The sequence below is a fragment of the Zea mays genome, chromosome 4, assembly GCF_902167145.1.
Source record: "Zea mays cultivar B73 chromosome 4, Zm-B73-REFERENCE-NAM-5.0, whole genome shotgun sequence".
Taxonomy (NCBI): domain Eukaryota; kingdom Viridiplantae; phylum Streptophyta; class Magnoliopsida; order Poales; family Poaceae; genus Zea; species Zea mays.
In genome coordinates this window covers 248,757,554-248,773,261 of record NC_050099.1, presented here as the reverse complement: position 1 = coordinate 248,773,261, position 15,708 = coordinate 248,757,554, and the positions used below count along the sequence as shown (strand labels likewise).

Sequence of the window (15,708 nt, the reverse complement as noted above, 5' to 3'; positions counted from 1 at the left end):
GTCAGAATCGCCCATGCTGGCACACCGGACATCAAACAGTACCTGTCCGGTGTGCACCGGACACCCAGGCGGGCCCACAAGTCAGAAGCTCCAACGGTCAGAATCCAACGGCAGTGATGACGTGGCAGGGGGCACCGGACTGTCCGGTGTGCACCGGACTGTCCGGTGCGCCATCGAACAGACAGCTCCACCAACGGCCACATTTGGTGGTTGGGGCTATAAATACCCCAACCACCCCACCATTCATTGCATCCAAGTTTTCTACTTCTCAACTACTACAAGAGCTCTAGCATTCAATTCTAGACACACTAAAGAGATCAAATCCTCTCCAATTCCACACTAAGCCCTAGTGACTAGTGAGAGTGATTTGCCGTGTTCATTTGAGCTCTTGCGCTTGGATTGCTTCTTTTCTTTCTCACTTGTTCTTAAGATCACGACTCCATTGTAATCAAGGCAAGAGGCACCAATTGTGTGGTGGCCCTTGCGGGGAAGTTTTGTTCCCGGCTTTGATTTGAGAAGAGAAGCTCACTCGGTCCGAGGGACCGTTTGAGAGAGGGAAGGGTTGAAAGAGACCTGGCCTTTGTGGCCTCCTCAACGGGGAGTAGGTTTGCAAGAACCGAACCTCGGTAAAACAAATCTCCGTGTCTCACTTGCTTATTCGCTTGGGATTTGTTTTGCGCCCTCTCTCTCGGACTCGTTTATAATTCTAACGCTAACCCAGCTTGTAGTTGTGTTTATATTTGTAAATTTCAGTTTCGCCCTATTCACCCCCCCTCTAGGCGACTATCAATTATTTAGTCATTCTCGATGACTGCACTCACTACACCTGGACTTTTCCTTTACGTCTTAAGTCCGAAACTTTCAGTGTCATTTCTAACTTTTTCTCTCATGTTCGCACGCAGTTTGACTCTTCCATCAAGGCAGTTCAGTGCGACAATGGTCGCGAGTTCGATCACTCCTCGGCCCGCACGTTCTTCCTCACTCACGGGGTCATTCTTCGGATGTCGTGCCCATACACCTCCCAACAGAACGGACGTGCAGAACGCATTCTTCGCACAATCAACAACATTGTGCGGTCCCTTCTGTTTCAGGCTAGTCTTCCTTCGGTTTATTGGGCTGACTCTCTCCACACCGCCACCTACCTCCTCAATCGTCATCCCACTAAAACCCTAGACGGCCATACCCCCTTTTTCGCTCTCCACGGCACTCAGCCATCTTACACTCACCTTCGTGTTTTTGGCTGCGCCTGCTATCCCAACCAATCCTCTGTAGCTCCACACAAACTATCACCTCGCTCATCCCTGTGTGTTTTCCTCGGGTATTCCTCGGACCATAAGGGATATCGATGTCTCGACCTCCACTCTAACCGGATCATCGTCTCTCGTCATGTTGTGTTCGACGAGACGCTGTTTCCCTTCACCGAGATGTCCACCTCCCCCCAGAATTCCACCACACTAGCGTTCCTGGACGATACTGATGATTCCTCTTCGCCTATTTGGCCAAGAGTTGTGAATGCAGGTACACGTCTCCCTGGAGGCATGGATGCCGCACCTGGGACAGCCGGCGGCCCTCACTCTACTGCCTCGTCCAGCAGCCAAGGTGGACGCGGCAATGGCAGCCAACCCGGCCGTGGTCTGGGCGGCTGCAGTGACCTGGGCACCACTGGTCTCGGCCCGCTCAGCCACGGCGGTCAGCCCGACCAGGGCGGTCCCTCCACCAATCCGGCTGGTGTCGCTGCCCCTGCGGACTCCGCGTCCCAGGTTGTTGCCAGTGACACCGGACGGACCACCGGCCGCACCGTCGCCACTGCTCCAACGACGATCGTCCCCGTCACCAATGTGCACAGCATGCGCACTCGTGGCAAGGACGGCCTCCGACAACCCGTGGACCGTCTCAACCTCAGCACGACGGTCACGGCCACCTCTCCGCTACCGTCATCCGTTCGCACAGCTCTCTCGGACCCGGCCTGGCGTCAGGCTATGCAGGCCGAGTTCGACGCTCTGCAGGCCAATGACACCTGGACCTTGGTGCCTCGCCCTCCTGGCATCAACCTAGTTACCGGCAAGTGGGTTTTTCGTCATAAGTTCAAGTCTGATGGCTCTCTTGACCGCTACAAAGCTCGCTGGGTCCTTCGCGGGTTTACACAACGCCCGGGCATTGACTACGACGAAACTTTCAGTCCAGTTGTGAAACCAGACACCATCCGAGTTGTTCTCACCCTGGCTCTGTCTCGCTCATGGCCAATTCACCAACTGGATGTGAAGAATGCCTTTCTCCATGGCAACCTGAATGAGACAGTCTACTGTGTCCAGCCTACTGGGTTTGTTGACTCCGCCAAGCCAAATCATGTCTGCCGTCTGAACAAGTCACTCTATGGTTTGAAGCAAGCTCCTCGCGCCTGGCACAATCGCTTTGCCTCTCACATCACCTCTCTTGGGTTTGTTGAGGCCAAGTCCGACACGTCGCTGTTCATCTACTACAGAGGTGCTGATGTGGCTTTTCTCCTGCTATATGTTGATGATATTGTTCTTACTGCTTCATCTCCGAGTTTTCTTCACCGGATTATCGCAGCTCTCCGCCGGGAATTTTCTATGACAGACATGGGGCCTCTCCACCACTTTCTGGGTGTCAGCGTCCAGCGCCGCGGTGACAGTCTTTTTCTCTCTCAGCGCCAATATATGCTGGAGATACTGGAGCGAGCTGATATGAATAACTGCAAGGCAAGCAGCACTCCTGTGGATACTCACTCGAAACTCCCTGCTGATGGTGCTTCTGTCTCTGATCCCAGCCAGTACCGCAGTCTTGCTGGGGCTCTTCAATACCTCACCTTCACCAGGCCAGATATAGCCTATGCAGTTCAGCAAGTCTGCTTGTACATGCATGATCCCCGAGAACCTCATTTAAGTGCACTCAAGCGCATTCTTCGGTATCTTCAGGGTACTTTGGATCTCGGGTTGCACCTTCACCGGACCTCTCCAGCTGATCTCACAGTCTACACCGATGCAGATTGGGCGGGATGTCCCGACACTCGCAAATCCACCTCAGGTTATGCGGTGTTCTTTGGGGACAATCTCATCTCCTGGTCCTCCAAGAGACAGCCCACAGTGTCCCGGTCCAGTGCAGAGGCGGAATATCGAGCAGTCGCGAATGGAGTCGCCGAAGCCAGCTGGCTGCGTCAGCTCCTCCTTGAGCTTCGTTGTCCACTCCGTCGTGCTACAGTGGTTTATTGTGATAATGTCAGCGCCGTTTATCTCTCCACCAACCCGGTTCAACATCAGCGAACCAAGCATATTGAGATCGACCTCCACTTCGTCAGAGAGCGAGTCGCCCTAGGTGAAGTCCGCGTCCTGCACGTTCCCACTACGTCTCAGTACGCCGACATCTTCACGAAAGGTTTGCCGACATCCGTATTCACGGAGTTTAGGTCCAGTCTTAATGTTCGCGGTCCTCCCAGTTTAGACTGCGGGGAAGTGTTGGATTGTAATATGGAAAGGGATTGTAATATGGCAAGTGGGCATGTCCACAATGCCTATATACATGTACGCTGAGGTATTGTAATAGTATCACAAATTACTTTCTATCAAAATGTATACCCATTATCATTACTCATTAGGCTTTGCTTGTATATATAAATAGTTGTACGTGGAACATATTTGCATATTATTGTTGGTCATATAATAAAACAAATATTTATAGGTTGTATTTCTGATGTAGACGAGTGAGTAAAAAAACGTTCAGAGTAGAAAGATGAGATTTATTATACACAATAAATTTGCATCTCCTATCTTACAAGGCTAATATGCATGGTATTGCATGCATGCGAAGATGTTGGCAATATGGGAAAGTCGAATTAAACTAGCCCAGCCCAGGAAAAAAAAGGCTTACAATTAAATTCAATCTCATTCGGCCTGGACCATAACATCAGAGCCCACGTCTCATCACCTCCTCATGTGCTAGCCTTGTTTGTAATAATGTAATCCAAGTCCCAAGCAGATTGCACTGCTCGGCTTTGGGCTTTCCCGTCCTGTACTCATATCAATCATTACACTGTGATGCAATGCACCATTTCATTATTAACTTGTAGTAACAAGTTTCAGAAGCGCGTCTTCTTTTTTTTACATTACACTGCAATGCGAATCCTCTATAAAAAGAACAATCACAAGGAAGTAGAAGGGAAAAAAAGTTCTATGCTCAGCCCGTCTATTGGCAGAGCAGCACCAAGATTAGTTTTTTTGTCCACCACCCTCCCCCCTAAACACCATTACAAAATTTGGCTTGGTTCCCGGCACTCCACGTCACCGCTCCCCACCACCATCTACAGCTCGTCGTGGTCGTCGTCGACGCCGCCGTCGGCATCACCACCGGGGGCGCCGCCCGACCGCTGGTATACGGCCGACACGATGGGGTTGCACACGGCCTCCACCTCCTTGAGCTTCTCCTCGTAGTCCTCCTTCTCGGCGGACTGGTTGTCGTCCAGCCACTCGAGCGCCTCCTTGAGGGCCTCCTCCACCTTCTCCTTCTCCTCCGCCTCCAGCTTGTCCGCGAGCTTGTCCTTGTCGCCCACCGTGTTCTTCATGTTGTACACGTACGTCTCCAGCTGGTTGCGGGCGTCGATCCGCTCCTTCACCTTCTTGTCCTCCTCCGCGAACTCCTCCGCCTCCCGCACCATGCGGTCGATCTCCTCCTGGCTCAGCCGCCCCTTCTCGTTCGTGATCGTGATCTTCTCCGACTTGCCCGTGCCCTTGTCCTCCGCCTTCACGTTCAGGATACCGTTGGCGTCCACCTCGAAGGTCACCTCGATCTGGGGTGTGCCCCTGCACAGTTCAATTCGTTCATCAGACAACACTGGATTCAATCGGCCATTCAACAAAAAGATGAGCAGCAGCAACGCACCTCGGAGCTGACGGAATGCCATTGAGGTCGAACTTGCCCAGAAGACGGCAGTCCTTGGTCATGCTGCGCTCACCCTCAAAGACCTGTATGTTTGGATCACAAGACAAAACAAACAGGTCATATTACTACCAAGCACGCAGCTGACAATGCAGAGAAGACAGGAGCAGGATGCGCGTCCTTACCTGGATGGAGACAGTGGTCTGCTGGTCCTGGTAGGTGGTGAACACCTGCGACTTCTTGGTCGGGATGACAGTGTTCCTCGGGATCAACTTGGTCATGACTCCACCGACGGTCTCAATACCCAGGGTGAGAGGAGCCACATCAAGGAGGAGGATATCTGCATCAAGGCAAAATCACACTTATGTAAGCAGGATGACCACTTACAAGAAAAAAAAACACCCAGCTATAGCACTAGTGAAAGAGCACCGAACCTTTTGTCTCGTCACCACCCTCGCCGCTCAAGATGCTTCCCTGCACCGCGGCACCAAAGGCAACAGCCTCATCAGGGTTCACACCCTTGTTGGGCTCCTTGCCATTGAAGTAGTCCTTCAGGAGCTGCTGGACCTTGGGAATCCTGGTGCTTCCACCAACCAGGACGATCTCGTGGATCTGGCTCTTCTCAAGGCCAGCGTCCTCCATGGCCTTCTTGACAGGGCCCATAGTCTTGCGGAACAGATCGTTGTTCAGCTCCTCAAACCTGGCACGGGTCAGCGGCTCCGAGAAGTCGGTCCCGTCAAAGAGGGACTCGATCTCAACTCGGACCTGGTGCTGGTTGCTAAGGGCTCTCTTGGCACGCTCAGCTTCCCTCCTCAGCTTTCCAAGAGCACGGTTGTCCTTGCCGATGTCCTTGCTGTACTTCTTCTTGATCAACTTGATGAAGTATTCCATGATCCTCTGGTCAAAATCCTCACCTGAATGAAGAGGTGATACAGTTCAAGTCAGAAATAGATATGCAAGCTCACAGGAAATGTGCTCAACACTAAAAGCAAGTGTGTCCATGTAACTTCTAAATACACAGTGCAGATTCAAGGTATGCATGCATCATAAACTTTGAATGCAGATAGCCTTTATAATTATATCAATATATCTGGCAACATTAACCATTCAGATTCAGATCAACAAATCCTATGAATACATGGCATCATCATGAGTTTTAATATATCAAACACAAGCATCTGAAAATAATATAGGATAGCTATCTCTTACCTCCAAGATGGGTGTCACCATTGGTGGCCAGCACCTCAAACACACCGTTATCAATGGTCAAGATACTGACATCAAAAGTACCACCACCAAGGTCAAAGACAAGGATGTTCTTCTCGCCACCCTTCTTGTCCAAACCATAGGCAATAGCAGCAGCAGTTGGCTCATTGATGATCCTAGCAACATTGAGGCCGGCAATGACACCAGCATCCTTGGTTGCCTGCCTCTGCGCATCATTGAAGTATGCTGCAAAAAACAAAACATAAGGAAGTAAGCCACCACATTTTTACATAACAACTACTAGAGGTAACCAGCAGAATGGTTCAGTTACTAACCAGGGACAGTGACGACAGCATCGTTGATCTTCTTGCCAAGGTACGCCTCAGCAGTATCCTTCATCTTGCCAAGAATCATGGCACTGATCTCCTCAGGGCTGAAGACCTTGTTCTCCCCATCCTTGATCTTGACCTGAATGTATGGCTTGCCATCCTTGTTAATAATCTTGTAGGGGACAAGTTTCATGTCCCTCTGGACTTCCTTATCCTGAAACCTAAGCAATGGGCATTACAGGTAAGACGCCAGACATAACCCACAGCGAGACGAAATAATAGAAGCAATTGTGGGAGAGAGGCACTACTTTCTTCCGATGAGACGCTTGACGTCAAAGATGGTCCTCTCAGGGTTGACAGCTGCCTGGTTCTTGGCAGCCTCACCGATGAGCCTCTCGCTATCGGTGAAGGCAACCCATGAGGGTGTGATACGGTTACCCTGGTCATTGGCGATGATCTCGACATGTCCGTTCTTGTACACACCCACACAGGAGTAGGTGGTTCCGAGATCGATACCGATCACGGTGCCGAGCTTCTTGGTCTCCTCCTTAGCAACTGAAAACGCGAACAGGGATCCTGCCATAAATACAGAAGAATAATGATTAAGGGACACTGATCATGTATTATCTCTGAAGTAGCATTAGACATCAGTACAGAGCATTCAGCACATTTCAATTATTCACACACACTACCACCTATATCTAGTTCGATTATAAGTTAGTTCACTGAATGTTTAGGACATGAAATGAGAATGACAGTCTGCTCCCACACCATTAGATTCTCTTCTAATACCATGATCCTGTCGAAGCAGTCACGGATCGAGGCAGCAATGAAGTCTGAAATCGCTAATTCGCTAGCTAATGTATGTAACTCAGTCGGAGTGAACGCGACTCAGTTTCAGGGGATGAGTACTTACCAATTAGATCAGGGAAATACTACCTAGAAACATTCTAGATCACATGAACAGTCCACGGTGTCCCGTCATCGGTAGCACCCACCCACTCCTCAATTCATGATCCAAACATAACATCTCAAGCAGATCGAGCTCGAGCCATCTCAGGGCACTACGCCACTACCAAATATAACCCCAGCACCAGATCTCATCTCACATCTCACAGTATATAATAACAAAACAAACAAACAAACAAACAAATACTTAAGAGAAACCGAATCGCACGAGCATGTGGTACCTGCGAGCAGGACGCCGAGCAGGAACGCGGATCCACGAACCCGATCCATGGCCGACACCAGCACCACTTGAACGCTGCGCGCGCGCGCGCCCTTCTCCCTCTTCCTCCTCGCCTTCTGGAAGCTCCTGGATCGATCCTTGTTTCGAACTGCTTGCTGACGAGTCGAGTCTGTCTGACGGAGACGGGGACGGGTTTTAAACTCGGGTGGCTCGGGGTCTCGCTGCGCCCGTCGCGTTGGCTTGGACGTCACGAGTCCCACCTGGACCAGTAGGAGCGGGACGCGTGGACGCCCGAGCCAATCGCGCGGTTCTTTGTGCTGGGATAGCCGCGGCCGTCCGTCACACCCATCCGACGGCCCCGTTGGCCTCGGACCGTGCGGAGTCGCGCCATTGGTTGGGTCGCGTGGCGGGGGCAGACTCCTTGTGCTGCTCCGAGTGGTCGGGAAGGAACGGCCTGGAACCGCGCCCTGCTCTACCAGCCAACTGACGTATGGGCCCCACCACAAGGTCTCCTCCTCGTTTCTTTTTTGAGGAGGAAAAAAAAAACTTGTAGCAAAGCAATACTACGCAGCTTCCATCTCGTATGAATTAGGAAGGGAATGTAGATTTTATTAAAATCGATAATAAATATGTGTTTTGAACCTTGTACTTGGCTGTTACTAGTATCATGAAGAAAAGATATATAATTAGATATTATATCCGCTCTATTTTTTTGAATTTTTAGTTCATCAACCTAGATGATAAATTATTGGATTTTATTAGATTGAGATCCGGCATATGTGTCCACTACTCTAAGCACACACGAGAACAAAACTTCTGTTCGTTTTGTGACAGAAAAAGGTGCGCACATGTGAGTGGCTTAGGAAGCACCATGTTTTTAAGAAATTGGTTGAGTTGTTTCCAAACATACTAATTTATATCTCAGTTTATAGAAACTGAAATCCTGGTCTCTTAAAAATCAAGGAGCTATTCTCTCCTTTAGTTAAAACCAGTTTATAAAAAGCCGAGGTGGTTCTAAATACAATTAATCAGTTTTTTTTTGCATAAACCAAATTCTAAAAACTGAAGATAGAAACTGAATTTCTTTAAAACTAGGATGCTTGCCTTAGTTATGCGTGTACAAGTTTCTGTAGCAAATAGTTAATGCTACAAACATTCTTTATATATCCCTGCTATTCTTAGTAGCAACGTAGATAGCAACACATCCGGCCGTTTCTGTCATCTCCTTTGGTGCTGTACATGCATGCCTGCTTGGGTAGTCTGTTGCACTTTGGTTTGTCATCAATCATGTCATGCTCTAATTAATATTGTAGGTGCGCTAATTTAATGCCATGGTGCTATAGATTACACCATCAAAAAAAGGGGCAAAAAAGCACGACCATGAAAAAAAGAGGGGGGGCAAGCTAATTAAAGTAAGCAAAACATGTATGCTATACTTAGAAGGAACGAACGGCCTTCCTTAATTAACTAGTTGGCTTCGTATAAAAGGCCGCCTCTCCCCCTTGGTTCCCTCCTATTGCACCCGTCACATTTGATTTGATTCTGTGCGTATGTCTTGGTTTATTAACTAATGACTTAATAGACCAAGACATGCACACAGAATCAAACCAACAATCAAACCCTTTTATTTGTTCCATCATATCTATGGGAGGAATCTAATTAGTACGTAACCCTCCTATGATACAATAATAATAATAATAATAATAATAATAATAATGAATACAACACATGCAATGGAGCAAGTGGACGACGGGCAGCATACGCAGGAAGGCGTGTCGACGGAGCGCGCGTTCGAGGCAGACCCGATCCCATCCTTGTCGGAGACGATCACGGCACGGGCGATAGCGGCCAGCTTCATCCTGGGCGTCGCCCTCTGCGCCGTCGCCATGAAGATCAGCCTCAACTCGGGCTTCCTCCCGTCGCTCACCGTCCCGGCTGGCCTCGTCGGCTTCTACCTCGTCCGGGCGTGGATCCGTGCCCTCGACTGCTGCTTCCAGGTGCCACACCAGCTGCCATTCACGCGCCAGGAGAACACCGTCATCCAGACGTGCGTTGTCGCCTGCTCTGCAATAACATTCAGCGGTACGTACCGTATCTCTCTATATATGCACTCTGCATGCATTTGCAAATAAAAACAAAACTTCATGCATATGGCGTTCAATTCTTCAGGAGGGTTTGGCACGTACATCCTCGCCATGGGCAAGAACGCGGCCGGAGGAGACGTCAGGGACGGCAAGAACATCGTGGAGCCGAGCATTGGCCGAACGGTTGCTTTCCTCTTCCTCGTCAGTTTCTCCGGCATGTTCGTCCTCATGCCGTTCAGGAAGGTCATGATCATCCGGCACCGCCTCACGTACCCTAACGGAATGGCCACGGCGCACCTCATCAACAGCTTCCACACCCCTCAGGGAGCCAGTAAGGCAAGGCACGTGGTCGTTTAGTTTATCAAACAAGTATATATATATATATATATATATATATATATATATATATATATATATATATATATATATATATATATATATGCATGCATGATTTTTGTAATTAATTTGGTTATGTTGTCACCACGCACTGCACCTTGATGACGATTTATATTAATTACTTGTTATTATTACAGACAGCAAGTGGAGATGCTGTTTAGGTCACTGGGAGGAACCATGCTGTGGAACATGTTCCAGTGGTTTTTCGCTGCTGCAAAGGGCTGTGGCTTCGGAGTGTTCCCTATCTTTGGCCTCGAGGCATATAAACACGGGTAGGTGTCACAAATTAATATATACCCTATTAAACCTTGTGCATGTATCATGTATGTATTACCTCAAAAAGAAAAATGTATGCATGGAACTAACTAACAACGACTGCATCTTGTTGGCCGGCCAGATTCTACTTCGACTTCTCCATGTCCAACATCGGCATCGGCATGCTGTGCCCGTACACCATCACCGTGTCCATGTTCATCGGGAGCGTCGTCTCGTGGGGGCTCGTCTCGCCGTACCTCGCGACCAAGGCGGGCGTCTGGTACTCTTCGCACCTCAGCCCCAGCAGCCTCAGCGGCATCAGGGGCTACAAGGTGTTCATCGGCGTCTCCATGATACTCGCCGACGGCCTCTTCAACTTCCTGTCCATCGTGGCGTACACGCTGCACACCATGCGCAAGAGGCGCAGCAGGCAGCAGCCGATAATAATCCAAGGCGGCGGCTGCGGTGGCGGTAGTGAAGCCGACGACGGTGACACGCAGCCGCTACCGTTCCACTGCCTCAACGCTGCTGCCGAGCAACCGAAGAAGAGCTTCGATGATCGCCGCCGGGCGCAGGTGTTTCTGCGGGACCATATATCCAACTCGGTCAACATCGCGTGCTACGTCCTCCTGTCGATGGTCTCCGTCGCCGCCATACCGTACCTCTACCCGCAGATGCGGCGCGCGCACGTCGCCCTCATCTACCTCGCCGCGCCGGTCGTCGCGTTCTGCGACGCGTACGCCTTCGGCGTGACGGACATGAACCTGTCGAGCACCTACGGCAAGCTCGCCATGGTGCTCGTGGGCTCCAGCGTGGGGCGCAACGACGGCGGCGTCGTCGCCGGCCTCGTGGCCTGTGGGATCGTGATGGGGACCATGTCCAACGCCAACAACCTGATGCAGGACCTCAAGACGGGGTACCTGACGCTGACCTCGCCGCACACCGTGTTCATCAGCCAGGCCATCGGCACGGCGCTCGGGTGCGTCGTCAACCCGGTCATGTTCTGGGCCTTCTACAGGGTGGTGCAGAACGGCGACACCGACGTCTTCGACGCGCCCTACGCCCGAGTGTACCGCAGCATCGCCATGCTGAGCGCCGGGCAGGACGGGATACCCATGCACAGCCTCTGGCTCTGCAAGCTCTTCTTCGCGCTGGCGCTCGCGCTCAGCGTGTTCAGGGAGGTGGCCATGTGGAAGCGCTGGCGTGTGGCACGCTACATTCCGAGCATCATCTGTGTGGCCATCGCCTTTGTGGTGCCGGCGCGCATACCCATCGACATGTTCGTCGGGAGCTTGGTGCTGTACCTGTGGAGGCGTGCCGACCCTAGCAAGGCGCCGACGTTCTCGATGGCGGTGGCGTCAGGGATGATCTGTGGGGACGGGCTAGGGATGCTCTTGTCATCCACGATGGCACTCATGCATGCGCGGGCGCCCATCTGCATCAAGTTCATGTCTCGTACCGATAATGTAAAGCTAGATGCCTTCTTAGCTACACTGCCTGTGACATAGCTAGCTCCGTGCATGTATGCAATGTATCATAGGAGGGAACCCATTCCGTAGTTGTGGGTTGTATCTACTTGCAAACTCGTCGTTGTAGTCTAAAATTGTGAGTGAATATAGATTTCATTTGCACATTTGAGTAGTGTTGCTCGCTCGCACACACAACTTAGACATGTCAGAAGAAGTTTGCATCCCCATACTAGCTTCACTTTGATTACAACCTAATCGAGGTATTAAGAAGCGCACAAACTACTCGACGTTTTTTTTACATGAACGGATGCTGTGTTTTTGTTTTACACGAGGATATATATAGGACCAATCACCAGCTTCTTCTACAAGTCGACGTACAAGAGAAAAATAATGACGCACAACGTACATACGTACACATTAGTACATTACATGCTGTCTGTAACGACGAGACAAGAAATACACAGATACATACATACATAAAAAATTAAAGGCTAACAACAAAAAGCTACCAGAGAGACGAACAACATTGAAGGAAGACGACGACGACAATATAGAAAAGAAGCAGGACAAGGAAAGGCTATTCTTATGTGGCGGCTGGGTTTCGCAGCGTCCAGAGGAACTCCTCAACCTGGTAGTTTGTGTCGGCGGAGAAGACCCTGAGGCACATGGGCGGGTTGACGTTGATCAGGGAGAGGATGGACGACGGCAGCGACCAGATCCCGTCGCCGCAGATGAGCCCCGACGCGACGGCCGGCGCGAACATGTGCGCCCTCACCCGGTCCGACTTGCTCCACAGGTACAGCACGATGCTTCCGACGCACATGTCGATGGTGAAGAACGAGCCGAGGAAGAAGGGCACCGCCATTCCCAGCGCGCTCGGGATGTAGTCCTGCACCCACCACCGCCGCGCCTTGGCCACCTCCTTGAGCGCGCAGATGGCGACGGCGAGCAGGAAGAAGGCGAGGCAGAAGCGGAGGCAGTACTTGGGCAGCTGGTTCCAGCCGTTGACGCCTAGCAGCGCGATGCCCCGGTAGATCTTGGCGTACGGCGCCGGGTAGCCTTCCTCCATCCCGATGTCGTACGCCTTGTAGAAGATCCAGAAGACGACGGGGCTGATGACGCAGCCCAGCCCCGTGCCCATGACCTGGCTCACGAACATGGAGCGCGGCGAGGTCAGCGTGAGGTACCCCGTCTTGAAGTCCTGGATGAGGTCGGACGCCGTGGAGACGATGCCCATCATGAGTCCGCACGCCGCCAGCCCCGCCACCACGCCGCCGTCCGCGGCGCCCACGTTGGCGCCGAAGATGAAGATGGCCAGCTTGCCGTAGCTGCTGGAGAGGGACCAGTCGGTGAGCCCCGTCCCGTAGGCGTTGCAGAAGGCGAAGACGGGCGCCACGACGTAGGCCCACACCACGTGCCTCGGCTGCAGCTGGCGGAAGATGTGCGGGATGGCCACCACCGAGATGGCCGCCAGCAGCACGTAGGCGCCGGCGGCGATGGACGTAGGGATCTGGTCCTTGAGGAACACCTGCGTCCTGCGGCGGTCGTCGAAGCTGAGCGCCTGGCGCTCGGTGACGTCGACGCCCGCGAAGGGCTTGGCGGCGGCCTCGGCGGGGCGGGTGCGCTTGAGGTACATGTCGTAGGAGGTGCGGACGAGGATGGAGAGGAAGTTGAAGAGGCCGTCGCCGATGATCATGGCGATGGAGATGAAGATCTGGTAGCCGTTGAGGCCGTGGAGGCTGCTCCGCGGCAGCTCGGCGTCGTACCAGAGGCCGCGCTTGCTCTCGATGTAGGGCCACATGAGGCCCCAGGAGACGACGGAGCCCAGCAGCAGCGAGAAGTTGATGATGTAGGGGCAGATCATGCCGACGCCGACGTAGGTGGCGGAGAAGTCGAAGAAGAAGCGGCGGCGGTAGGCCTCCATGCCGAACGTGGGGAAGGAGCTGAAGCCGCAGCCTGGCCCCGCGGAGTAGAACCACTGGAAGAGGGACCAGAGGAAGCTGCCGACGAAGGACTTGAAGAGGATGGAGACCTGCTGCTTGGCCTGGATGGCGCCCTGCGGCGTGTGGAAGCTGTTGATGAGGTGCGCCGTGGCGGAGCCGCTCGGGTACGTGAGCTTGTAGCTGATGATCATGATCTTGCGCAGCGGCACGATGGAGAAGAGGCCCACGAAGCTGACGAGGAAGAGGAAGGCGATGATCCGGCCCAGCGACGGCTCCTCCACGTTGATGCTGGTCTTGGCCTCGTCGAAGCCCTCGGCGATCTTCTTGCTCATGCCCAGGATGTAGGTGCCGAAGCCGCCGCTGAAGGCGATGCTGGAGCAGGAGATGACGCACGTCTGCACCACGGTGTTCTCCTGCCGGGTGAAGGGCTTGGGGAAGACGCCGCAGCGCTCCAGCGCGCTGGTCCACGTCTTCATCAGGAAGAAGGCGAGCAGGCCCGCCGACATGTTGAGCGACGGCACGATCCCGGAGGTGAGGTTCAGCTTCATCACGATGAAGCTCAGGAACAGGCCCAGCGCCGTGCTCACCACCACGGAGCGCACAGTGATCTGCTCCGACCACGCCGGCAGCCGCTCCCCCTCGAACGCCTTCTCCGTCGACAGCGCCTCACGCGCCGCCGCTTCTGACCCCTCCATTAGTTGTTGTTGTTGTTGTTGTTATCGACACCGGCCGGCGCGGTCGTCTTCGATCGTGATTCCGCCGGTGGCGCTGCGATTGCCCCGGCGACCCTGCTGCTGGTACGTACGGTGCCTAGCTTGGACGTACGTACGAGATGACATGCACCGCCGGCCGGACAGGGACAGGGCGATCGATGGCGAAGGGGCGGTGGAGGTGGGGAGAAAGAGAAAGCAATGCGGAGGATGGACCGGAGCTAATTCCTGGCTGTGGGACATATAATTGCGCGCGATTTCCTAGTATGATCTTGCTCGCCGGAAAGTGAAATCTTGCGAATAAACTGATTAATCTACACTCCTCTTCTCTTCTCTCTCCCCTAGCAATTTAAAAAATTATTTTATTTCTTTTTGGGGTGAAGAAAAGATTACATTCTTGTGGTCACCATTTTCCAGGGCGAGTATGTAGGCACGCAAACGGACGGTCGTCATGCAATCCCGTGCAGCTGCATGCCCGTAGTACGGGTTTTTCCTATTTTTGGCAAGAGTCATGGCTGCGTGCCATTGACAACATACGCCGCCTTCAACAAGAGCTAAACATTCAGCAGAAGTAACAAGAAGGTTTCGTGGTGTAGTTGGTTATCACGTCAGTCTAACACACTGAAGGTCTCCGGTTCGAACCCGGGCGAAGCCAATTTTTTTGTTTTATAAACTTTTGTTTCCCTAGCAACATTTTCCTGTTTTGTCTCGAGCATTTCTCCTTTTTTTGCCTTTTATTTTCCCGCTGGAGTTCAAGGAAACACTGCAACAGCTCCAGCGAAGGCATGGGTGCAGAGTCCAGTTGAATTTTTTTTTTTTTGCTTTTATTTTCCAGCGAAGGCATGGTCTTGCAGCAGAGCAGGAGCCGTGGAGCACTTACGCCGACAAGAGTGGCTAGGACCGTCGAACGGAAAGCCATGGCCTTTTACGGTAATAACGAAAGAGAGGGACAGATACTAGTAGCGTGAAAGAATTATTGATGAATGATGAATCCTCCAACCTCCTTGGACATGGACGACATGACGAATGTCCGACACACACACACACACACACAAAGCCCCTGTTTGTTTGGGCTTTTTCCAGCTTCTGGCCACCAAAAGCTGCTGCAGATCGCCAAACGCCCCAGCTTTTCAGCCAGCTTCTATAAAAATCGTTTTGGTAAAAACCATCCAAAATCAACATGAACACAAAATCGGTCGAATCGTCATAATAGTAGGAATCTGTTGGTTTCTAGATC

The 15,708-nt window shown here is 52.1% G+C and overlaps 3 protein-coding genes and 1 non-coding gene across 4 annotated transcripts; 2 read left to right on the top strand and 2 right to left on the bottom strand.

Annotated features, from left to right (window-relative positions):
* Positions 1-4,051: 4,051 nt before the first annotated feature.
* On the bottom strand, positions 4,052-7,771 carry LOC732809 (Binding protein homolog 2). The gene is given in 8 exon segments (NM_001112424.2): positions 4,052-4,814; positions 4,894-4,976; positions 5,076-5,230; positions 5,325-5,804; positions 6,100-6,342; positions 6,432-6,646; positions 6,734-7,001; positions 7,616-7,771. Coding segments are annotated over 8 exon segments (1,992 nt in total). The 5' UTR covers positions 7,665-7,771; the 3' UTR covers positions 4,052-4,315.
* A 1,374-nt stretch (positions 7,772-9,145) lies between these two features.
* On the top strand, positions 9,146-11,971 carry LOC100280197 (uncharacterized). Its single transcript, NM_001153129.1, has 4 exons — positions 9,146-9,696; positions 9,784-10,039; positions 10,232-10,366; positions 10,492-11,971. The coding sequence occupies exons 1-4, from the start codon at positions 9,330-9,332 to the stop codon at positions 11,855-11,857; spliced, it is 2,124 nt and encodes a 707-aa protein (NP_001146601.1). The 5' UTR covers positions 9,146-9,329; the 3' UTR covers positions 11,858-11,971.
* A 181-nt stretch (positions 11,972-12,152) lies between these two features.
* LOC103654977 (probable metal-nicotianamine transporter YSL8) lies at positions 12,153-14,824 on the bottom strand. The gene has a single exon (XM_008681795.3). It carries the CDS (start codon positions 14,454-14,456, stop codon positions 12,402-12,404), a length of 2,055 nt encoding a protein of 684 aa, XP_008680017.1. The 5' UTR covers positions 14,457-14,824; the 3' UTR covers positions 12,153-12,401.
* Positions 14,825-15,052: 228 nt separating this feature from the next.
* On the top strand, positions 15,053-15,126 carry TRNAV-AAC (transfer RNA valine (anticodon AAC)). The gene has a single exon. It is a non-coding gene; the product is annotated as a tRNA-Val (tRNA).
* Positions 15,127-15,708: the final 582 nt, after the last annotated feature.